We start from the raw sequence: 24980 nt of genomic DNA, 5'->3' as shown, positions 1-24980 counted from the left end.
CTCCTGCTGCTGCTGCTGCTGCTGGACTTACAAAAGCACTGCTGCTCTCATGCTTCATGCATCAAAACACTGTCTGTGTGCACCAGTGAAAACGCCCTGGTACTACTACTACTACTAAACCACAGCAGCAGCATCCTCATCTTCTCTCTGCATGGACACAATATTCTAATCACCATAACCTGACCTCACAAATCCAAATGCAATGTGGGTTGTGCTACTAACTAATCCCTGGATCTGGATCTGGATCCTGTAGAGCAGCAGCAGGAGGAGGAAGAGGAGGAAGAGGAGGACCATGATATCTGGGACTGTGTTGCCAGGAGGAAGGTGGCTCCAGCTGGGACCTGTTGGTTGGAAATGACAGCTGAAGAAGGCGGATTGAAGCACAACAATAAGAGATAAGAGACAGAAGAGAAGCTCCTCGCATCACTGTGGAAAGGGTGTGTTATGTGTGTCTGCAATATCTCACAGCTTTAGCCTCATAGCTAATGTTATGATCTGCGACTAGCAAGCTAACTAACCCTGAGGACATGTGGGTGCATGTGTAGGTATACATGTTTAGTGTGAATGTGTGTTTGCATGTGCTGCACTTCTCCTGTGCATGCATGCATGCTAGTTAGCATGCTGCTAATATAAGCTAGTTGGCTAATAAAAGAAATTAGCTTAACTGTAAAGTGAGGTTACAACACAGACTTTATCACTGCAAGGTGTTGCTAATGCGTTGCAGAGAAGTCTTATGCAATCTATTAGACACTAGTTTGTTTTGTATTAATCTAATTAGCAAGCTAATAACTGCCAGGCTAGCTAATTAGCTCTGCTATTAGCTTAGCAGCGAGCTAGGAGCTGGCTAATTGACCTAGTTTAGTGGAGCAGAGGCCATGTTGACTAAGCTGCTGTTTACATGGCAAGTTTTTGTCTTGTTACTTTCAGTGCACACTGTTTTATATAGTTATTTAAAGGTGTAAACATATAACCACTCACTATACTGTGATTAACCCTTTCACTTCATGCTAATCCCTTTAAAGACTCAACTAACTGGACCCCAAGGACACATGCAAACTAAGTTTTGTGCAACAACCTGCATGGTTTGCAGGTTTATGTTTGGAAAGGCAGTGATTTAGCTGTGATTTGCACACACCATATCAATGCAAAAGCCTCAAATATTAAAACACAAGCCTATATGAGAGGCACAAACTGGAACCACTATGATTCCTCTAATGAATTTACTGCACTTGAGGCTGCAAAACAGCACACTTATTATGATTTATAATGATTATATGTTGTTTACATTGCAGGTTTTTCTCTTGTTACTCTCAGGGCAACTAACCACTCAATATACTCTGACTATAACCTTCCACTTGATGCTAATTCCTTTAAAGACTCAACCAACTGGACCCCATGGACACATGCAAACTAAGTTTTGTGCAACAACCTGCATGGTTTGCAGGTTTATGTTTGGAAAGGCAGTGATTTAGCTGTGATTTGCACACACCATATCAATGCAAAAGCCTCAAATATTAAAACACAAGCCTATATGAGAGGCACAAACTGGAACCACTATGATTCCTCTAATGAATTTACTGCACTCGAGGCTGCAAAACAGCACACTTATTATGATTTATAATGATTATATGTTGTTTACATTGCAGGTTTTTGTCTTGTTACTCTCAGGGAACACTGTTTTATATAATTATTTAAAGGTGTAAACATATAACCACTCAATATACTCTGACTATAACCTTCCACTTGATGCTATTTCCTTTAAAGACTCAACCAACTGGACCCCATGGACACATGCAAACTAAGTTTTGTGCAACAACCTGCATGGTTTGCAGGTTTATGTTTGGAAAGGCAGTGATTTAGCTGTGATTTGCACACACCATATCAATGCAAAAGCCTCAAATATTAAAACACAAGCCTATATGAGAGGCACAAACTGGAACCACTATGATTCCTCTAATGAATTTACTGCACTTGAGGCTGCAAAACAGCACACTTATTATGATTTATAATGATTATATGTTGTTTACATTGCAGGTTTTTGTCTTGTTACTCTCAGGGAACACTGTTTTATATAATTATTTAAAGGTGTAAACATATAACCACTCAATATACTCTGACTATAACCTTCCACTTGATGCTATTTCCTTTAAAGACTCAACCAACTGGACCCCATGGACACATGCAAACTAAGTTTTGTGCAACAACCTGCATGGTTTGCAGGTTTATGTTTGGAAAGGCAGTGATTTAGCTGTGATTTGCACACACCATATCAATGCAAAAGCCTCAAATATTAAAACACAAGCCTATATGAGAGGCACAAACTGGAACCACTATGATTCCTCTAATCAATTTACTGCACTTGAGGCTGCAAAACAGCATGATTTATAATGATTATATGCTGTTTACATTGCAGGTTTTTGTCTTGTTACTCTCAGGGAACACTGTTTTATATAGTTATTTAAAGGTGTAAACATATAACCACTCACTATACTGCGATTAACCCTTTCACTTCATGCTAATCCCTTTAAAGACTCAACTAACTGGACCCCATGGACACATGCAAACTAAGTTTTGTGCAACAACCTGCATGGTTTGCAGGTTTATTTTTTAGAAAGGCAGTGGTTTAGCTGTGATTCACATAATGCAAAAGTCTCCAATATTAAAACACAAGCCTATATGAGAGGCACAAGCTGGATTTACATTCCTCTAATCAATTTACTGCACTTGAGGCTGCAAAACAGCATGATTTATAATGATCATATTAATATGTTATATATGTTTTTACAAATATTTTTAGTGGGTTTTGTGTCTTGTTACCTTCAGGGAACACTATTTTATATAATTATAACCTTCCACTTCATGCTAATTCCTTTAAAGACTCAACTAACTGGACCCCATGGACACATGCAAACTAAGTTTTGTGCAACAACCTGCATGGTTAGCAGGTTTATTTTTTAGAAAGACAGTGGTTTAGCTGTGATTCACTTAATGCAAAAGTCTCAAATATTAAGGCACAAACTGGAACTACATTCCTCTAATCAATTTACTGCACTTGAGGCTGCAAAACAGCATGATTTATAATGATCATATTAATATGTTATATATGTTTTTACAAATATTTTTAGTGGGCCAGAGGCCATGTTGTCATTCCTCTCCACTAAGCTGGTGTTTACATTGCAAGTTTGTGTCTTGTTACCTTCAGGGAACACTATTTTATATAATTATAACCTTCCACTTCATGCTAATTCCTTTAAAGACTCAACCAACTGGACCCCATGGACACATGCAAACTAAGTTTTGTGCAACAACCTGCATGGTTTGCAGGTTTATGTTTGGAAAGGCAGTGATTTAGCTGTGATTCACACACACCATATCAATGCAAAAGCCTCAAATATTAAAACACAATCCTACATGAGAAACTGGAACCGCATTCATCTAATCAGTTTTCTACACTTGAGGCTGCAAAACAGCACACTTATTATGATTTATAATGATCTTATAATGTTTTTACTTTCAGGGCACACTGTTTTATATATTAAAACAAATAACCCCTGAATATACTCTGACTATAACCTTCCACTTCATGTTAATTCCTTTAAAGACTCAACAAACTGGACCCCATGGACACATGCTAGCACACAGAAGAAATGTCAAAAAGTAAGCAGTAAACTAAGTTTTGTTCAACAACATGGTTTATTTTTTAGAAAGGCAGTGGTTTAGCTGGGATTCACATAATAATGCAAAAGTCTCAAATATTAAAACGCAAGCCTACATGAGAAACTGGAACTACTATGATTCCTCTAATCAATTTACTGCACTTGAGTCTGCAAAACAGCATGATTTATAATGATCATATTAATATGTTATATATGTTTTTACAAATATTTATTTAAAATTCCACTCAGTAATAGAGAATAGTGGCATAATGCATGCTCTTATTACGATACGATACAATACAACTTTATTGTCAGTTTGCACTGATTGCACTCATTTTGCATCCATAGGCAGCTCAGTTTGAGAAAAAGTACACATACAATAGACATACTGTTACCATAAACAGACAGACAAATAAGACCCATCAGATAAAAAACAAATCACATCACAATTATTCATACATAACCCATTACACCATTACCATCTGTCCTCTGGATTTACATGTCTTTAGCAGCACATTAATTATTATTTAGCAACAAGATGGACTGATGGACAAAAGCCTGTTCTTTAGCCTGATGCGGTTAAATGTAGGGACTCTAAATCGCCTCTTGGAGGGCAGAAGTTGATATTCCCCATTTAAAACATGTAAGGGATCAGAAGAGATGCTGTTTTATAATCGTGTTATCAATGCATCTTTGGGCTTTTAATAGTCCGACCGCATGAGGTTGATGTTGATCAAAAGCTGTAATTTGCTACCGGCTACCGGCGTCAGATTTTCTGCTATTAATATTTAATGTTAGTTGTTCCCTGATGTCATGTGCTCCTCCAGAATTGCCCCTCAAAGTCTCATGATTCACACAAGGCCGTTGAAAACAAGGAAAGCATTATATAGCCATGAAAACATGAAGGCTCAAGAAGTAAATCAGTCTAAACATACAGAAGGCTGTAAGATAACGTTACACTCTGCTCCTTCTAGGGTGCTAAAACCAATAGTTATTATTGGCACAGTGACAGCATAATTTATCCCTCAGGGTGCCCTTTTGGACTGAGTTAGCCATGAAAATAAGGCTGTTGTGATATTAAAACTCTGAAGATATACAAACCAACAACAGTTTCTCTCTCTCCTCGCCCTTTACCCTGCTGTAGAGATGGAGTCCCTGATGAGTGCGGTGGCGCCGCGCTCCCCAGCCCCCGCCAAGAAGCTGTCAGAGGTGGACTTCCGGTCGGGGGCCACCCTGGACCAGCTGTCGGCACAGGTGTCTGAGCTGGTTGTGCTGGAACAGGGAGACTTCGGAGACCAGACCGCCTTAGAGGTCCACACCGCCAAGGACTTTATCTTCAACATGCTAGGTATGTCTGCAAACAAAAAAACACACTGGATAGTATGCTCTGTGTCACAGTTTATCCCCAACATCTCATTGTCTTTAATCCTCAAACTGATATGAATGCGACCATTAGCTTTGATTTAGTATGGAGATATGGTTATGGGTTGTGTCTAGAAGGTAACCCACAAGTTGTGAAACTCTCGTGAGATGGTTGAGGTTAGGATGTTAGGTTGTCGGGCAGCAAGTTTTTTTTTGAGTTTTTTCCGCACAAAATTTGTGGGTTATCTTCTAGATAGGGCTGTCACAGTGAAGGAATTTCCCATGCGGTAACAATGATTGGCTCAGCAGCACGATGTGCAATATTATTGCCTTTTTCATTTAGCAAATTGCTTCATTTATCCTGATTTTGGGGCTGTATAAATAAGCTTTATTGTTAGGCTATTATTACGTATATTATTGCTTTGAAATGACAAAGATGACAGTTTTCAAACTACTTAAATACTTGTTTATTGTTCAATACAGAACACAGAAGGGCAATGAGGCGCAGCGCTTTATTGTTAAATAAACAGTGACAATGATGAGTGCAGTGTTTCACCCAAAGTTGAACATTTTTCAGCTCTTGGCGACCAGAAAAAAACGTGCAGCGTTCAGCACAGAATCAGAAAAAAACGTGGACATAGCGGTTGTGGCGGTCGCTTGCCACCCCCCTAAGGTTGGCTCGTCAATATTGCGACAGCCCCACATCTAGACAGGACCATGATTATGCTGATAAGGGTGGGATGTTAACACTGGAAAGATGGCGAAACCTATTATCAGAGCTGTCCTCTTTACACAGTGTATTGTCACACTGCACCAATCGTCTATTCCCCACTAAATAATTGTGACTGTGTTAAATGTGCAGAAGTATGTCACGGTGTATTCTGCATAGATCCTGAAACATGTGTTTTCCTTGCTGTCTAAACACAGATGAAACTATAACATGTCGCTTCAGTATGATCTTACTCTGTAGCTGAGCCTCTTTTTCTTAGTATGCAGATGTGCATACCTTTTAGTGTATGTGAAATGAAGCGTATATTCTCTATTTCCCCCGCCTTTATTTACCCAGGGTAGTGTTACTGAGAGCAATGAGTAATCATTCCCACACTCACACACTATTGTTCGCTACTGAACGTGCCTTAACATGCAGTGAGCTGTGCCTGCAGTCAGTACGTTTTATGTGACATGCTGAGCAAAATCAGTTTCATACTGGAACAAATTATACAGCCAAATCCATATCATGGTTTACTGTATACTTCAGTAGGAGTCCAGCAGTAGATGCAGTGTAGGAGGCTTGTACAGGAAAATGTATGAAACCATTGCGCTTTATGCAAATTGATGCCAAAGGGGAGATGAAAGCAAAAGGTCTAATGGTGATGAGTCCTGCTTTTTTCTGGAGGCGCCCTCACATGCTGCTTGTTATTTCATTCTTAAAGTGATAGTTTGGATTTGATATGTAGCCTGGTCAACGGCGGTGGTTTAATCACATATAGCAGAAGATATATTTACTTTTATTTCTGAGACTTCCACTCTTCAAAATGCAATCTGTAGCATCTTAGTGGTCGTTTTTGATTTGTCACTTTCTGCCTATAGACATGTGGCAAATTTAATTTAGGCAAAATAGGACAAAGCTTCAGGATCTCATTTAAACGGGATGGGACACGGTTCTCCTTCGCCGACACGTTTTATGACTCAGGTTGCGAGACGGCGCGTGTGACAAACACGATCAACACTATAGAATTAGTCTGCAGTGAAATGATACGTGTGAATCTTCAATTTAATCCCCTAGCAGACACATTATTACATGGTTGTTGTGTTTTTTGTGTGCAAAATTCGAGGCTTGTAATGTGTGTCAAGCACATTCAGTCGCATATATGATTCATATATTCTCTGTGTGTTGCACTACTCTCTCCATGCGTGCTGACATTCATGCTGAACTTCTGAGAGATGGGTTTGCTAAGTGAGACATGAAGCGGTCTCAGATGTATTGTTTTTTTATTGTCAGTTGTGAGTGAAGAAGAAGTGAAGTGTGTTTGTTTGTCCAATAGGTGGCACTCTCCCCCCTCCCTGCTGTCATCCTTGTTCTCTCATGTCACTATCAGTCCGTCCATGTACACTGGAAACAAAACCTGTTTGGCCAGAAAGTTCGAGCTCTAGTTTCTCGCTCCACTCCTCTGGTTTTGTTTCCCAATTTTACACTTTTTGCAAGTCCTCTGTCCGTCTCGTAAGAGGTCTGCTCAGCCTTGTGTGTGTCCCAGAATATCATCACACACAGTTTAACAATCCCCGTCAAATTAGTAGTATTGCACTGGTTGATAGACGGCTCCTGTAGAAATCAAACATGCCGCCTCACCCGAGGAGAAACCACACAAATCAAAATGGCCTTCAAGCCTGTTTTTCTCATTCATTGTATCACCACACACTGTACAGGCAGGGATTTTTTTTTTCCTTGAACTTTTAACTAAACCAGCTATTTTTCTGTCTTCCCCTTTGTTCAGATTTCATTTTTTATGATTCCAGTGCAAAGCCCTGTACTTTACTTTTTTGTCTGCTCCCACTCTCTCTTGGTTGAGAATCTCCCGGTAACTTTTTTTTTTTTTTTTTTTTTCCAGTTGTGAGGCTGCTTTCTCTCTCCGGTATAATCACTTATATGGTTTGCTGGTATTTTCGTACCCTGTGCCTCACCGCCCGCTGCGACAGCTCCAGCTGTGAAAAGAAAAAGACAAAAAAGTTTGCTTCTTTACACGGGAGGGTTTGTGTGAGATTCTAGGAATATAAAGTTAAAGGGATAGTTCGGATTTTTTGAATTGGGGTTGTATGAGGTACTTATCCATAGTCAGTGTATTACCTACAGTAGATGACGGTCGGCACGCGCCCAGTTCGGAGAACCGCAGTGTACTGCTGTGGAAGGGGGCAGCAGCAAAACGTATGTATTTTAGACATCTAAAAAGAGGCCCACCAAAAAAAAAATCAATATCAGTTTAAGTGTACGCTATATTTAGAATATTTTCACCGCTTTACCTTGCCGTCAGACTGCCCTTTCTTTTCCACCCTGTCGCCGGTCAGTCGTGTACTGTAGTGTGAAACCACAAAGACATAAAGACTCCCGATTACAAGTTAAAGCAGTGAAGATATTTGGTTCTAGTACACCTATACTGATTTTTTTAGGTGTCTAAAATCTGTTTTGCTGCCCCCGTCCACAGCAGTACATTACTTTGCTCCCGTGCTGGTACTCCTGTCTGTTTCTCCAAACTGGAGGCGTACCGACGGCCATCTACTGTAGGTAATACACTGACTATGGATAAGTACCTCATACAACACCACTTCAAAACATCCGAACTATCCCTTTTAAGTATGCGGTGGTAGCTGCATTAGGAGCTGTATGCCTCTCAAGGCCCTGCGGAGGATGACAGGCAGCATTGAAAAGCAAATATCATCCTTTTGATAGAGGGACCTTGTTACAGCATGCCGGCCTGCTGGAGGAGGCTCGTCATACAGTAGCTGTATAGGTGTGTGTGAATGGATGCTGAGCACGAGTGGCTGTTTTTGCCAGATGTTTTATACATTTGGAGCTGTAGAAGGATCCCCACTGTGCTTTTCCACACTGTCAGGAGAAAGGAAAGAGAAAAGAGATTAAACTTGCGCACACACTCACATTCACAAGTACACCCAGTGAATTTCTTCACAGTCTTGACAGATCCAAGAAGAGGCTCTTATTTACCCCGCGTTTGAGTAAACACTGCGGTTTGCCTTCAGGCAAGCGCGGTGGGGGCCACTGTATATGTCTTTTGAAGAACAAAAGTGTGATGAAGGCAGAAATGGATCCACACTGCCGGTTGAAGCAGAAGATCTTGTGCTAGGCCCCGACATGGCCCCGAACCCAACTTTTTCAGATCTTAAAGTTTGTTAACCAGCTTGAGAGAGTTCAGTTCAGAGTTCATCTTCCCCCTGACGCCTGTGAAAATGGATGCTTTTTGATCCAAGTTTTTAAAAAAGTCATGAGCGCTGTTCTTATCTTGGCACAGATTTTGACATTTTCATCCGTGAGACGAGAAAAATAACCTGTTGTATGTTGAGATTTTGAAGAAAATAAATGCGTTTTACTCTTTAAGCAGTGCACCAGATCTTCACTCTGTACGACAGTGACCTCAACATCTTGCTTTCCCGTGGGGCTTCTTACATCAGCCTCTTTTGTTTTCCACTATTCTTCACACTTAGGCCACTTAGCTTGATGCACATTTGGACTCAAACAGTGATAAGTGAAGGCGGTTAGTCAGAGAAGGGTGATCATCAGCACCTGAGTTGGTTTCCAAGTCGGGAGAGACAAAAGTTCGCCTTGAGCTGTGATGAAAAATGAAAAACAAAACGAAGCCTGTTTGTGTGTATATACGTGATGGCCTGCACATTAATCAGTCCCACTACAATCTCAAGATTTGTCTGTGATTGTTGTGGCTCAAAAGGACTTTGCAGTTCCAAAACACGGAGATGTTGGTGGACTTATTTGTGGACGCTGTCTCTCCACTGCTGTGATTTCCTGCCTCATTGCAGGGCCCCGCTCTGATGCTCAGAGTTCAGTTGTAGTTTTTTAGCTCGGGATCCGGGGGCCCCGCATGGCTACGTTGGCTGACTAACTCTCTGCTAGTGCCATTATGGATTGGAGAGCCTGTCTTCATCTGGCAGCCAGGCCAGAACCATGGCACCGCAACAGTAGATGACTGAAATGTTTCTGTTCAGTTTTCATCAGCGCTGACTCTCCAGTGCCAAGCAGCACAGATGAGATGCACCTCGCCTGCCATAAAATGATGGCCATTGTTACTCGCTGACTCACCTTTTTTTGGCATTAAATCTTAATTGTGTTGGACAGCTGGCACATCAGTGAGAATGAATGCAAAACACCATTTAGATGATGTTAATTTACCATAGATCACAACCTCTATTACATAAGGCTCTGTAACAAATCAACCAACACCTGTCTGTCATTTAAACACAGCACGGTGTCACACACACATCCCATCATCCATTAAGTGTCTTTCATGGTATCTAATTAAATATGACTTCCAGAATTCAGCATGTTCAGTAAGCAGTGTTTTGACATTGCATGACGCATCATCCGCTGCGCCGCTCATTTTAATAACCGAGGCTGGCATTGTGATTTTTGCTCTTTCATAATCACACTCCTGGGGCGAAGAGGGAGGAATCATTTGGTCTGTAGCTGTCAACTGATAACCGTATCTTGTGTGCAGGCTGTAGCTGTCTCAGTTGCTGGGGGAGAAAAAATAAAAAAAAGTATATGTTTGCCATGCACCTCGACACTTTTCAGTAATCCTTAAAAAAAGTTTCTCGTATGTATCGAGGGATGTTGAAGGGCACAGAACTGAAGATATTTCCCTCTTCCTTCCTTCTCTCAAGTGTAGTTGTAGAGTCTGTTTTCCTTTTATCTTGAGCATAAAGAAAATTAGGGCTGTCAATAACACAATCATAACACGACAGTAACGCGTTAACGCCACGGATTTCTTTAACGCATTAATGCAACTTGCGGTTTTTAGGTTGTAGCGGGCTCAGTTTTAAAGCAAGAGTAAAAATACTGGCATCATATGAAACTAGAAAACCTAAAGAATCCATTAGTACCAACCATGTCATACTAGCTTGTCACAAAGAAGGCTAAATAACGCTCCAATTATACACTAAATGTTGGAAAGGAAAAACTGGTATGGCCATTTTCAAAGGGGTCCCTTGACCTCTGACCTCCAGATATGTGAATGTAAATGGGTTCTCTAGGTACCCACGAGTCTCCCCTTTACAGACATGCCCACTTTATGATAATCACATGCAGTTTGGGGCAAGTCATAGTCAAGTCAGCACACTGACACACTGACAGCTGCTGTTGCCTGTTGGGCTGCAGTTTGCCATGTTATGATTTGAGCATATTTTTTATGCTAAATGCAGTACCTGTGAGGGTTTCTGGACAATATTTGTCATTGTTTTGTGTTGTTAATTGATTTCCAATAATAAATATATACATACATTTGCATAAAACAAGCTCCCACTCCCATGTTGATAAGAGTATTAAATACTTGACAAATTTCCTTTAAAGGTTCATTTTGAACTGATAAAAAATGAGCGATTAATTTAATGATTAATCATGATTAACTATTTGAATCGATTGACAGCCCTAAAGATATAAATATATATATTTAATGTGACACTGAATTGATCAGCTCTCTTTCCCTTCCTTAATAGGAATACCAAAGGTTAGGATCCGTTGTGCATGGCTTCTCAAGGGACCTGCTGCCCTAAAATGTTAAAGGAAACCTGCAGTGACACTTTTTCCCTTTCAGTGCTAATTGCCTGTCATTTAAGGGGAACACGGTATCACAGTGGAGCTGGCATCAAAAGCAGCAGTGAAGAGCTGGGACACCCCGACAGCTTCCTGCGTCCTCTCTCCCCCGCAGGTGGTTTAGATACACAATGTCTGTCGTCCCTCTGAGCCCTGTTTGTTGTATTAAACACATTCACACGCAGGCGTATCCCCCCGCCCCATCAGATTTAATTGGAGCTTCTCCATTCCTCTTCTCTAAGAAGCCTATTTTTGAGCTAATCTCCCGCCTTCCTTGATATGAATTCATAAACAGCGAGCGGGCGAAATGGCTCACCTTTCAGCATGCTGGGTCGTCTGGGATTAATCCCTGCCATTAAGCGCACGAGGTGAGGCTGCGAGAAGCGCCGGTTTCGACAGCGCTGATAGCATCCGCTAACACGAGACTATATTAGTCAGGAGTCATTTGTAACAGATTGAATTGCTCCTTTTGGGGACGAGACTGCTTTTAAGATTATTGTCATTGCATGCTCTGCTGCTGAATTAGAGTTTTATTGTCTGAAATAACAGCGTAGGTCACACAGAGGTAGGAGATGTGCAACAACAATCAGACAGCAACTGCTGCACCAAGGTGCCCTGAAACAAGAACTTGCAGATACATAACATTTAGCTAGATTACTCTTTTAAAAGCAAATAATTAGACTTTTGTTTTAAATGTTAGAGCCTTCCAAACATGGGCATAAGGTTTTTAAAGGAACATTTTAGGACTCTTATTTGCGTTTCTTTTCGAGAGTTGGATGAGAAGATAGATACCACTCTCATATCTGTCTGTTAAATATGATGCAGTCAGGAGATGGTTAGCTTAGTTTAGCATAAATACTGAAAGCAGGGGAAAACAGCAAGGCTTCAGTCTCCACTGGTTACCTGGCAACCTCGTTGTGACGACGAGACTCGAGGATGTCACTACTCCTGGTCAAGAAATAATCCCAACGCATAACCTCCTCCTCGTTCTTTGTAGATTAAACAAACAAGGTACAATCTTTTAATTAGTAGAAGGCGCTGGTAGTCAGATTTAGGGCTGCAACTAACAATTATTTTCATTATAGATTCATCTGACGATTATTTTCTAGATTAATGGTCTGGTCAAAATGTCCAAAAAAAGTGAAAAATGTCCATCCCAGTTTCTTAAAAGTCCAAGGTGATGTCTTTAAATGTCTTGTTTTGTCAGTCCAAAATCCAGATATTGCGTTAAATATGATTTAAAACAGAGAAAAGCAGGGAATCTCAATATTTGAGATGCTGAAAGCAGCATTTACTGCCAATTTCTGCATGAAAAATGACTTTAGTCGACTAATCGATGAGTCGATCGACAGAAAAATAATCGACTCATCAATTAATCGACTAATCGTTGCAGCTCTAGTCAGATTTTCTTTTTGCCTTGAGACAGAGCCAGGCTAAACATCTCCCTGTGTTCCCAGTCTTTATGCTAAGCTAAGCTAACTGACTGCAAGTTATAGCTTCATTTTTAGCGTAGAGACATGAGAGTAACTCTCAGCAAGTAAGCGAATAAATGCATTTCCCAAAATGTTGAACTACTTCTTTATCTGTTTATGACTTGGTCAGACAGCCAGGCTGCTTTTCAGATAGAGAGACACTATATTTATGAAGATTTAAGTTGTATACTCTGCCGTGCCATGTGCCTCGGTTATTTTTATGAAACTACGTGAATGTCAGAAACTTGCCTACATTTCAGTTGTTAGCGCTGCCCAGTTTCAGACCCCCCCCCCCCCTCTCTCTCACTTTCAGCAGCCTTCTCCAGCAAATAGAAAGTCATCGGCTTATTTAGAGGAATCCCATTTTCCAGAGAGATTTGCAGAGCTATTTTGGGAGTCTATCAAACTAGAGGTGTGTGGCAGAATACTCTCCCCCCGCTCTGGCTGTGATGAGAAAGGACGTCTTTCCCATGATGCCGCTTCTCCGCTTCAGGGGGATTTCTCAGCAGCGGTGTCACTTTGTAGCTCCGTTTTGAAAGCGGGCATGTCTGAATGCACCCATGGGGGTAAAATATAGTATGTGTATTCGGTATAGGTGCGTGGCAGGATGTCTGTGCAATCACTTCAGATATAACTATACTATACTTGTCAACCACACCAGGAACCTTCTAGGCCATGCTGTACTGATGCAGTTCAATACATCAGCGTGTTATATCACACAGTATATATATACAGTATAGCGTTGTTAACTAACTCCCAAGACAGATGACAAGCTTTGGTGCAAGTAAATGATCTATTGATTTTTAAATCATGGTGAATTAGTTTTTAAATAAAGACATGATATATCATTTTTTCATATTTTGAGGCAGGGCAGAGACTTCAAGGTTGGTCTGCCGTGCTTTTTATATAAATGCGTTTAGACCCTCATTTATCTTTGTCAAAAAGAGTTTGCATCGCTTGTCCTTCCTTGCTTTTAGTCTTGCTTGTAGCATCCTTTGTCTCACACTAAATATGCATGTAAGTGGCTAGAATTGTGAAAACTGTTGTGTGAAATCCTGCATTACTTTCATCTCTTTTTTTAAGCAAATCCAATTTCTTAAAGTAAAAAAAGCGGTGCAGAGAGGTCGGCAGCGGCTGCAGATCTCCGTGCTGTTTGTTTATGGTAATCATGGTTATCTCCCAGGATTAAAGTTGTGATGATTTATTGATGTTAAAATCACATATTGGATTTTTTTTCTCATCTCCTGGAGCAGGTCATTTCAAAGACTCTTAGCAACGGCATGATTGCTCCCTGATTGCAGCACACGCGTGGGTTTTACCCTTGAAAGTTTGGTTCATGATTTTACTGCTGATAGACGTTCAATTATGAAACCCTTTTTCGTAGTTATTATGATGCATTTAGATTTTTAATTGGCTTAAGAGGTTGAGAGTAGTATGTGGAAGCATGCCAGATAGGTAGGTAGGTATGTAAGCGTTAGTGTTACCACACACTGAGCCTGATGGAGTAACCAATAGCCATCAAATAGTCTTTTCACAGACTTGGAATTGGGTCCAGTCTGAAAATAGCTCTTATCGAAAAACTTCCCACTAATGGAAATCTACATTCAAAGACATTTCTTATAGGATTAGGTTTAATCCGTGGCTGTGAAACCAGCCTAGACTGGCTCCATTCCAGCTCTATTCTCAGACTATGTAGTGTGTCTACAGGCATGTATGATGGAGGGTGTATTCACGTGTGTGTGCGTGCTCGCTGGCAAACGCCCAGTAAAGCAGCGTGCGACTGTCGATTTGAGAGTTTGGATTAAAAAATAGATTGTGTTCCTTGGAACAACCTCAAACTTCCCGCAGCCAGCGTTGGAGAGTGAGGGAGCCTCTAATTGATACAGTTTTTCCCCTCTCTAACTGAAGCCGATAAGATGCTCTTTATTCTCTTTTTCATCACTCTTTTCCTCCTCCTCGCCTATTCGACCCAATTTATGATGTGGCAGATAAAACCAGACAATCAGAGGAGTCCCAGCATCAGACTTGTTGCCCTTTGGCTGGCGTCTGATCCGCTCCTCCCTCCGACACTGTCTTTTCCCCTCTCTTCTTCTCTTTGATCTGCCCATCCAGTCTTTCTCCCCTCCCCCTCTTTTCTCCAACCCGACAGATGTCAACTTCTGATAATCGACCGGCAGAGGTCGAAGAAGTACTTACTTAAGTAAAAGTAGTAGGGTTGTCAATCGATTAAAATATGTAATCGCGATTAATCGCATGATTGTCCATAGTTAATCGCGAATAAATGCAAATTAATCACTGTTCAAAATGTACCTTAACGGGAGATTTGCCAAGTATTTTATACTCTTATCAACATGGGAGTGGGCAAATATGATGCTTTATGCAAATGAATGTATATTTCTGTTATTGCAAATCAATTAACAACACAAAACAATGAATATATATTGTCCAGAAACCCTCACAGGTACTGCATTTAGCATAGAAAATATGCTCAAATCATAACATGGCAAACTGCAGCCCAACAGCTGTCAGTGTGTCAGTGTGCTGACTTGACTATGACTTGCCCCAAACTGCATGTGATTATCATAAAGTGGGCATGTCTGTAAAGGGGAGACTCGTGGGTACCCATAGAACCCATTTGCATTCACATATCTTGAGGACAGAAGTCAAGGGACACCTTTTGAAAATGTCCATGCCAGTTTTTCCTCGCCAAAATTCTGCATATGTTTGGTACGTTATTTAGCCTCCTTTGCGACAAGCTACTATGACATGGTTGATACCGATGGATTCCTTAGGTTTTCTGGTTTCATATGATGCCAGTATCTTCCCTCTAGCTTTGAGCCCACTGCAACCTAAAGTAGCTTTAAATACAATTCTTGAGTAAATGTAGATGGTTACTTTCCACCTCTGTCAATTAGTCATAATTTGTTTGCAAGTCGCATGCACAAACGCCCCAGATTGAGAAACGATGAATTAAGTATGATGCACTTTTTGCTGTACGACAGAGTGTATGTATTTGTCCTGTCACCCAGTTCTACTGTGTTCCTTTAATCAGCGGCTCAGATGAGAAACTCCACTAGACGGGACCAGCACATGAGATTTTGGTCCACATTGAGACCTCTTTAATAAGTAAGGCCAGCTGGGAAATGGAATTTTAAATCTAGTTTCGACATAGCTGAAAGAAACTCTGACTTGCATTTATTGAGGCAGGCTGTATGTAATCCCATTACAATGACATATTCTCAGCCTGCCGTAAACTAGGCTATTACAGATTACATTCATACTACGGGTGTGGGTTTGGTTAAGTGGAGGTTTTGAGGTTCTTCAACCAGACTAAAAATAAACAAATAAGTGAAATATGTGTTAACCTGCCAAATAACACATTTTAAAGAAATTGGTTTTTCTATAAATCCAACAAAAGGAATTGAAATGTGGGCTAATTTTCTGTATTATTAATGCGCTAGATGTTAACTGTCTGGCAACGACTTGTTGTGAAGTAAATCCAATGGAACGGAGGAGGGAGAATGCGACATCTAGTGGCTGAATGTTATCAATAGCACCTTTTTTTAAAGAGGACTGAATTCATATTCATTTTCTACATAATAATTCTGATCTTTACTGAGATCTCCGCTTAGAGTTAGTAAGACTTTCATGAAGTGAAACACCGGTTCTATGTTTGATGTTGAACTCCTGCGGATGTCATGGGACGGTTCAGAGGCTGAGGATCCTGTGGGTGGGGGGGGACTGAGCTGCAGTAGTCTAGTCAGGAGATGAATGGAGCGCGTAGAGGGAGATGAGCTGATTCTGCTGAGACATGAAAATTCAAAGATGCGCTGTCGCATACTTTTTATTTTCTTCCTCTCTTCGACTGCACCCGGCCCCAGTGGTTGCGTCAAATGAGGCCTTTCATTTAGCTCCTTTTCAAAGCAAAGCACCAGAGAGATCCTCGTAAGCACATTTGACTTTGACTCCCACTTAAGTCGCTCGTTCGTTTTCAGTCTCTGGATTTTACTCCCACCTATTCTTTTATATCCCATCAAAGGGCTCTGTCTCCTTTTTGATATAAAGCAGCAAATGATGGCGTGGGCGGGGACGCTGCTCTCGGACAGGGATGTGTTCCTCAGTCAGACCGTGATCGGTTGGTCGTAATTTATCAGCATGGAAACTTTAAAATAGCCAAATCAGCTCTCTCTTAAAGAGGACCTATTATGCTTTTTTCCCTTTCCATTAGTGTGTTATATATTTTTTTATGCATGTAAAAGGTCTGCAAAGTTATAAAAGTCCACGCCAAAGGGAGTCACTCTCCCCCGCAGAAACACTGCTCCTGAACTGCCTGAAACGCCTCGTTTGAAGTCACGCCTTTTCTTCCGTAACGTGGTGATGTCACCAAGTAACACATTTGCATAATACCTGCTTAGCGGCTAATTTGGCACGCCCTCAAACAAAGCGAGTTAGAGCCCTTTTAAATGCCTGATTAAAATCTTTACTTATGAATTAATTAATGTATTTTTAAATGATACTTATTGACCGTTTTGTGGTGTTTTTGTGAATTCCCTTTAAATTTGTATTGATGGATTAATATCTTATTTTTATGCTTTTTATAATTCTTTTTTATTGCCCATTTAAATTTCAAATAATTAATTACTTTGTAATTTTTTTTCCATTTATTCATAGATTAATTCATTTTCAAACAAATTTCTTAATGGCTATTTTTTTGTACAATTAGTTATTAATCAGTTAAATGCTTTATTACTATTTCTGTGACTCTTGTGGTCCTCCATATATTAGGTCTACTTTTTAAATTCAATGCTTTTATCACTTTTAATCTCCAAAAAATTAAAATGAGTTTGAGTATCGGTGGCTTTTTCCTTTTTATCATGCATTATGCTTCTGTACACACACACATGCCACCACATGAAAACATGCCACTTCGGTTGTGTGCCCATGTAATCGGATGAGAGGAGTCATGTGGAGCTTTGTGCCCCCGGGCATGGCCTGCTGGCTTGGTCTGATGCCCCCGTTGCAGCTGTCTGCAGCCACTTAGCTGCCCTGGAGGGGCTCGAGCGCTCACAATGTCTCCCCTGCGACAGGTTTTTAAAGTGTCCATGCTTCACCTTTGACCCTGTGGTAGCTGGCAGCTAGCTCTAGACCAGCACAGGTTTGGCCGTGGGATCAAGCCTTTTCTCGGTCGCTCTTTTAAGCTGGCAAAACATAATTTACTCGACTCCAGTACGGCAGCTCCCATGGGCCCAGAGCCTGGGAAGTTTACAGCACAGCTAAGTAGCCATAAAGGGATTTGGAGGGCTCGAGTTTCTCTCCTATAAACCGCTCAGAGAGGAGAGCGAGGAATACTTATATAATATCATTGCTCGTATTTCTTGCCCCATCAGACTTCCTTTTAGTGATATTACCATTCTCCCAGATCTCAGCAAATTAACTAAACAAAAGTATGACCCAGTTGTAATAAACTAGAAATACCCTTTAAGTGATTTGCCTGCTGGTCTTTAGTGTATAGAAGCTGTAATGCAGGCCCGGCTGAGGACACATGTAGGCGAGCCATTGATCATTAGTGTCTAGCCCAGTGGTCACTGAGGGGGCTGTTAATTTCACACTCCTTCATGTGTCAATATTCCTGGCAGCTCGGACTCATGAATATATGCAGCGCCTCTCAAAACAAAACTAAGCCGGAAATTTCCCAGGCTCCTTCACTTGCGGACCTGCTGTTTTCTGTCCCAGCGCGTTTCGCCGGAGCCAGTGTGCGTGCTCTGAGCTCGTCCGTGCATCTGAATATGAAATGCATTTTAATGTGTGTGTATGCATCCGTGAGCAAACCTTTCCGCTCGTTGCTCCCTTGCATCAGCTCTGCTGGCGGAGAAACGTATTTTTCCACACATACCAGTTTCTCTGAATACGAACTGTGCTGATTCATTTTTGGGTTTGTTCCTCAACCCCCCACAACCCATCCAGGCTTAGTCCAGAAGGTAGACCAGCGCCTCCCGGTGGCCAACGAGTACCTGTTGCTGTCAGGCGGGGCCCGGGAGGGAGTGTTGGACCTCAACCCCGAGGACCTGGGGGACTACGCCAAAGGGGCCGACTTTGACCTGGACTTCACCCTGCTGGTTCCCGCCCTCAAGCTCCACGACCGCAACCAGCCCGTCACCCTGGACATGAGGCACTCCCCACCCTGCCACTCGTGGCTCAGCCTGCGCCTCTGCGACTCACACGTCATGTCCCGCTGGAGCATCTGCTGCCAGGAGGAGAACGGGTTTCCCACCGAGGAAGACGAGGAGGACGAGGGAGAAATGAGTAAGTAGAATAAGTATAACTGTTGCGAGGATGGGAGTGAGCGAAATTGGTAATGAGGAAGAGGAGAAGGGAACAAAAGGTGAAGTAAGAATGAAGAAGATGATGGAAACAAGTATAAAAATAGAAGGTGAAGAGAGAGAGAGGAGTGGAATAGACAACGATGAAGGTACCGTAGCAGTGCAGAGCGGAAGGAGACGGGAGCTGATTGAATTTCGCTCATGTTTCGCCGAGATAATTTGATGCATGATGTTGTGATGCAATTTCGCCCGGGCGAGCCGCGCCGGAGGCCCCCCCCCCGTTCTCTTATATAACTCCTCAGATAGGCGGAACGAGAAATGCCTCCCCAGGAAATACACGCTGCAACATTTATGAGTGTAACTCCACAATCGAAAGTTCAAAAACCCACACGGCGGCTTCCCAGATTGCGCCGCGAACATCAATCTGCCACGACTCTGCCGAGACTTCCAGGATGAGAAAAAGTAATGGCATTTATTGATATGAATCTCTTTAATTTTCAGCTGTTTGCAAAATGCATTTGCCACATTTTCCGGTCGTATCGTATAACATTTTCCCCACAGAATCTTATGCTACTGTGTTTGTGGTGGCGGGATTAGGCGACGGCAGGTACATGTATCACAGCAAAATGCTACTGGAAGTCAGAAAGAGGGCAAAAGTGACAAAGAGTTCAAATCAGATTGGAATTGTTTGCAGCACCTTTCTGCACACTATAGGTACATAAAGGTCTTCTTTAGGGCTGCACGATTCAGTTTGCTTGTTTTGTCCAACCAACAGTCCAATATTGTGTGAAGTATTACATTTACAAGTTAAACAGAGGGAAAAGTAGCAGGTTATTTGATGAGCTAGAGCCAGAAACTGGTCAGTGTGGAGAAACCCAGTCTTCATCCCTCCTCTTCCTTCTCTCCCATGCTCAGGTAAAGGCTCCATGCACTCCCTGGACTCTCCTCATTCTCTGGATGGGTGCTACTTCTCTCCCTCCCTGGTGACAGACTGGTTCTGGGGGGTGGTGAGCGAAGCCGTGGAGGAGCTGAGGCGCAGCCCCCAGAGAGGCATTCCCACCCCGGACCGACTGGAGAGGAATGGACCCCTCACCACTATCATCCTCCAGGTACACATTGCTGAAGACTCACTATGTCTGAATCGATAAGGCTGCTTAAAGCTTCCCTGTGGAGTTTTCTTGTAAACAAAAAAAAACAACTTGTGTTGGCCGTCCTCCCTGCAGGCAGGCTCTAGCCGGGTGCTGTACGACCTGCTGCCCGTGGTGTCGTTTCGGGGCTGGCCGGCTGTCGCCCAAGGCTGGCTGACCGCCAACCACTTCTGGGACGGTAAAATCACCGAGGAGGAAGCCATATCTGGCTTCTATCTGCTGCCCTGCTGCTCCCCGCTGGGCGGTCGCCCCGACAGGGAGTGGAGGCTGGCGTTCTCACGCAGCGAGGTGAGGGGATTGTCAAATGCAACTTTTATTTTGGTGTCATGTTTTGGCGCCACCTTACAACATTTCCATCTGTTTTTCTTTTCTTTGCCATTTTCTCTTTTCATCCCACACCCTTTTATCTCTCTGGTTCACGTTGAGTTTACCACTGTGCCTTTAATCCTGTTCCTGCTTTAAGCTGGAGACACACCAAGCCGACATCAAAGAACTAGCGGCGACGAAGGCTGCCTGTTGAGCCGCCTCACGTCGCCCTTGTCTTGGCCAAAAAGTTGCATTCAACACACCGCAAAGGCTACAGCTAACGGTCAAACTACCACATACACTCTGTGCCTGCGTGAGAGGAAATAACTCTCCACGCCGTCAGGTAGCAGTAGTCTGTATTCGTCATTCAAAAAGGGGAGACGGAGGACTGCAAATACAAGCCATAGTTATGATACGTACATGAAACAAAGCGGCGTTTGCCGACCATTTTTCACACCACTCTCACTCACCACTTAGCTTTATTCTAGACGGCCATGTCGTTCTGATATTGGAATGATCAGATGAGATAAAGATGAAATGAGAAGAGCCTTCTGTGTTTTTCCTCTTGACTTTACTCATTGTCTTGCTTTCCTCACTTCCATTCCTCTTCTCGTGCACTGATTCGTTTAAGCTAATTAGAGTGATTTCTCTCACCGATGGGCGCCGCCGCAGATTCAACATGCTGAATCGGCCGAATAAGCTCCGACATTGGCAGACTAGAGCCGACGGTGCAGGACACACCGCAAAAACTAGACTGACGGACGCTCACCGACGTCCCCAAACTGTTCGACGTCCGACTGTCGGCTTGGTGTGTCAGGGCCTTCAGTCATTGGTCCTCTATTTGTCTAATTCCCAGGTTCAGTTGAAGAAGTGCATCCCTTACCCCATGGCCCAGGCTTTCCAAGCAGCCAAAGCCGTGTTGTCTCGTATCCTGGCCCGTCCACGTACGGGCCTCAGCCTCTATCACCTGCGTACCCTTCTCTTCTGGGCCTGTGACCGACTCCCCGGCTCCTTCCTGTCCAGCCCCGACGCCGACACCCCCGGCCGCCTCCTCCTGGGCCTCCTGGACGACCTCGCTCATTGCATCCTGGGCAAAAACTGCCCAAACTACTTCCTGCCCCAGTGCAACATGTTGGAGCACCTCACGGACAGCCAGGCGCTGCTCGTCGCCAGGAAACTCGCACACGTGCGCTCGGATCCCAGCGAGCACCTCCGGGCGGCTCTGGACCAAGCGCAGCAGGCGGGCCAGCTGAAGAAGGAGCTCACGGCGAGCACCAACGGCCACGGCTCCCCCGGGCACCAACCGGCTAACGGCATCATCTCCCCCTCGGAGGACAAGCTGGCGCAGCGGCTACAGCAGCTGGTCACCGAGAACCCCGGGAAATCCATATCCGTCTTCCTCAACCCCGACGACGTCACCCGGCCGCACTTCCGCATCGACGACAAGTTCTACTGATGCAGACGTGCTGCAGAGAAGGCGTGTGGAAATGTGTTTAGCTCACAAACACAAAACGCTCTGAGACGTCACATCAGAGGGTCGGAGGCACTGGACGCTCCTGTTCACCATCTTTAGGCTGAACAATCCTACGAAGCCTTGCTGCTTGACTCTTTAAACCAAAAACACAAATGTCCTACTACTGAGAAATGACGTCGCACAACAGACATGATGTCACCGAGCTGTTGCCACGGAGACGGCCCTCTCCTAACGAGCTGGCCTTAACGAGACTTATCAGCTGGTGCTACAAAGACGAGGGCCGGCTTTAGTCATGTGAAATAAGTCCACTGGAGCTCAATTCAGTGTGTTTGAGTGTGTGTGTGTGTGTGTGTACATGTACGCCTAAGGGTTTTCACAAATTACTTTACACTTCTAAAGACAGTGGGAGAGAAAAGCTCCTTGATTGCTGCATTTCTCTCCTTTTTATTTCAGATCAGAGTGGGCGATGGCTGGATTAGAAAGGAAAAACAAGGTGTGGCTGATGTAACTGAATGTAACGTTGTGAGGAGAACTGCCGAGTCTTTGAACAAAGAGTCTCTTTTTCTCCGTCAACTACATTTTAGCCCTCTTTTTGTTTTTACCCCCACGCCTCGATTTATGACATCTTTTTCATTTAAAAAAAAAAAAAAATCTTTCTCAGGTATTCATAAATCTTTTTTTTAAAAAATGTATATGATTCCTTTTTTAGGTCTTAAACTTTTATTTCAATGCCGCTTACATTTCGTTGGGTAATGGAATGTACCAAAGAGCCGCGTTTGAGCGGTTTTGCGAAAACAAACATACGTCTTACATACAGTAATCCCTAAACAACTAAGTTTGGTCCAACTTTATGAATCTATGGTGAGAATGTTAATTAACCTTTTCTCTTTCTGAAGGCCTGGTCACTCCAGCATTTCAAAATCACTTCCAATGGAATGGACGCAACCTCCTCTGTTGGAGTATGAACTGTTGGTTTGATAAAACAAGTAATTTGAAGACGCCCCTATGGGCTCTGGAACATTATAATATGCATTTTTCACATTTTCTTTTTACATTTTGGACAAAAATGATTAATCAATAATGAAAAAAATTACTTGCAGTCCTAATGACTGGTTGTAGAACCACATATTTAGCGTGCAGATGCGGGTTAATTTGGCTGTGCTACTGTCTGGTGTGACCAGGCCTCAGAAAAACGGTTAAAAGACTGAAAAGAACGGGGATGTTATATATTATAATATAATGTTTTTCTTGTATTGTACTAAGATGTGAGAGTTGTTACAATATTTGAGAAGCTTCTTCTTTTGAGTTTTGTTTTTCCTACCTGAGCAGACGTTTTGGTCTATTTGTGTTTGGAGTGTTAATTATAAGAGATTTAGAAAAACCCTATATGTGGAGATCTGAGGAATCAAATTAGAGTTTATTGATTGAACGAAAAGACAGGTACAGAATAGCTGTAGAGTCAGGACTTCGGCTATTTATCTACCATAGTCACGACTGAGTCAAGGTACTTAACTGTCAAAGTGTCCCACAAAGGGCGCAGCACATCTTGTTGCACATCATGTAAGCGTGTCTATTCACTTTTTGTGCGTCTCTCATTCGATCTTTTGGAAAACTGGTTCTAACTCGAGTGATTTGGATAATTGTCCCCTGTCTCCTCTGCATGGTTGGTCTTTTTTAATGAGCTTTGTGCGCGTGTGTGTGTACGTGTGTTTCGCCGAGAGAGACGAAGCGCGCAGCAGGACGCGGAGACAGACACCCAGATGCTGCCTATTTGAATTATACCCTCAGTGGGTGTGTGTTAGTCGCCGAGCCCTATTGTCTCTCACCAGACGGGAGTCATCCACAGGGGGGACGGAGGGAGGGAGACGGGCTCTCCTCTGGTCCTTTTGAAGACGGGAGATGGGCCTTGCGGGGTCTGGACAGCTGCCTCTTTCTGTTGCTGTCTCTCTGCCTATTTCTGTTTTTTTCCCTTCATTCTTTACTTTCATTTTCTCTCACTCGTACGACTCTAATGTCCCTTTTATATTCCCGTTTCCGCCCTCCTAGCATCCAGATCTCTCCTCAGAGAGGTTGGCATCTATCTTTATTTCTTTCTGGAGGTCTAGAGCAACAAAAAAACTCCTTGAACTTGGTACTACTCCAACCTTATGTTTACACTCTTTACACTGATTTGATTAGGAGCTGTGCAGGCAGTTAAATGTGTAGTGGAGACTACAAGTAGTTTTGCAGATCTTGGGGAGGAAACAAGGGGACATATCATGCTCATTTCAGATTCATACTTATATACATATTTTAGGTTTCTACTCTATAATGTTTACATGCTTTAATGTAAAAAAAAAAAACACTTTATTTTTCTCATACTGTCTGTCTGAATATACCTGTATTCACCCAATGTCTGAAACTCCGTTTTAGCGCCTGTCGCTTTAAGACCCTCCCTCCCAAAAAAAACAAGTCTGCTCTAATTGGCTTGCGAATATATAGCACACCTTTGCAAAGGTAGTTCTCAAGGTAGACACTCCAGATCCCCAGATGTATGTGCACACGCACTGAAAACGTTTTTCATATGTCCCCTTCAATGAATTTGAGACAGAAAGTTGGCTGAACACAGTAAAATGGTGTAGTGGAGACAACAAGTATAACCAGACAAGCATTTAAGTTCTCCCATCCACATCCATTAGACTTGTTTTACCTTAAAGGGGACATATCATGCTCATTTTCAGGTTCATACTTATACTTATATACGTGTTTTGTGTTTCTACTAGAACATGTTAACATGCTTTAATGCTCAAAAAACACATTATTTTTCTCATACTGTCTGTCTGAATATACCTGTATTCACCCTCTGTCTGAAACGCTCCGTTTTAGCACCCCTTCCTGAAAAAGCCCAATCTGCTCTGATTGGCTTGCA

General features: G+C 42.6%; 1 protein-coding gene across 9 annotated transcripts; it reads left to right on the top strand.

Annotated features, from left to right (window-relative positions):
* On the top strand, positions 1-22723 carry tmem102 (transmembrane protein 102). Of its 9 annotated transcripts, XM_037758882.1 has the most exons (8): positions 1-437; positions 1377-1436; positions 3602-3657; positions 4801-5004; positions 18789-19127; positions 20060-20253; positions 20368-20580; positions 21455-22723. In XM_037758882.1, the coding sequence occupies exons 3-8, from the start codon at positions 3648-3650 to the stop codon at positions 22052-22054; spliced, it is 1560 nt and encodes a 519-aa protein (XP_037614810.1). In that variant the 5' UTR covers positions 1-437; positions 1377-1436; positions 3602-3647; the 3' UTR covers positions 22055-22723. The 9 variants fall into 9 exon arrangements, with proteins under 9 accessions (XP_037614810.1, XP_037614813.1, XP_037614814.1 ...); XM_037758885.1 differs by lacking the exon at positions 1377-1436 and having other exon boundaries at positions 3602-3664; XM_037758880.1 differs by lacking the exon at positions 1377-1436 and having other exon boundaries at positions 2-437.
* The last annotated feature ends 2257 nt before the right edge of the window (positions 22724-24980 follow it).

This window comes from Sebastes umbrosus, chromosome 22, assembly GCF_015220745.1.
Source record: "Sebastes umbrosus isolate fSebUmb1 chromosome 22, fSebUmb1.pri, whole genome shotgun sequence".
NCBI classification, from domain to species: domain Eukaryota; kingdom Metazoa; phylum Chordata; class Actinopteri; order Perciformes; family Sebastidae; genus Sebastes; species Sebastes umbrosus.
The sequence above is the reverse complement of the archived record's forward strand: the minus strand, read 5'-3'. Positions and strand labels throughout refer to the sequence as shown.

What these genes read in the sequence shown, in the direction of transcription:
- tmem102 (XM_037758879.1), top strand. An exon ending in TCACCACTATCATCCTCCAG is followed by an intron (nt 20,254 to 20,367) that starts GTACACATTGCT and finishes TCCTCCCTGCAG; the next exon opens with GCAGGCTCTAGCCGGGTGCT. An exon ending in TGGCGTTCTCACGCAGCGAG is followed by an intron (nt 20,581 to 21,454) that starts GTGAGGGGATTG and finishes TCTAATTCCCAG; the next exon opens with GTTCAGTTGAAGAAGTGCAT.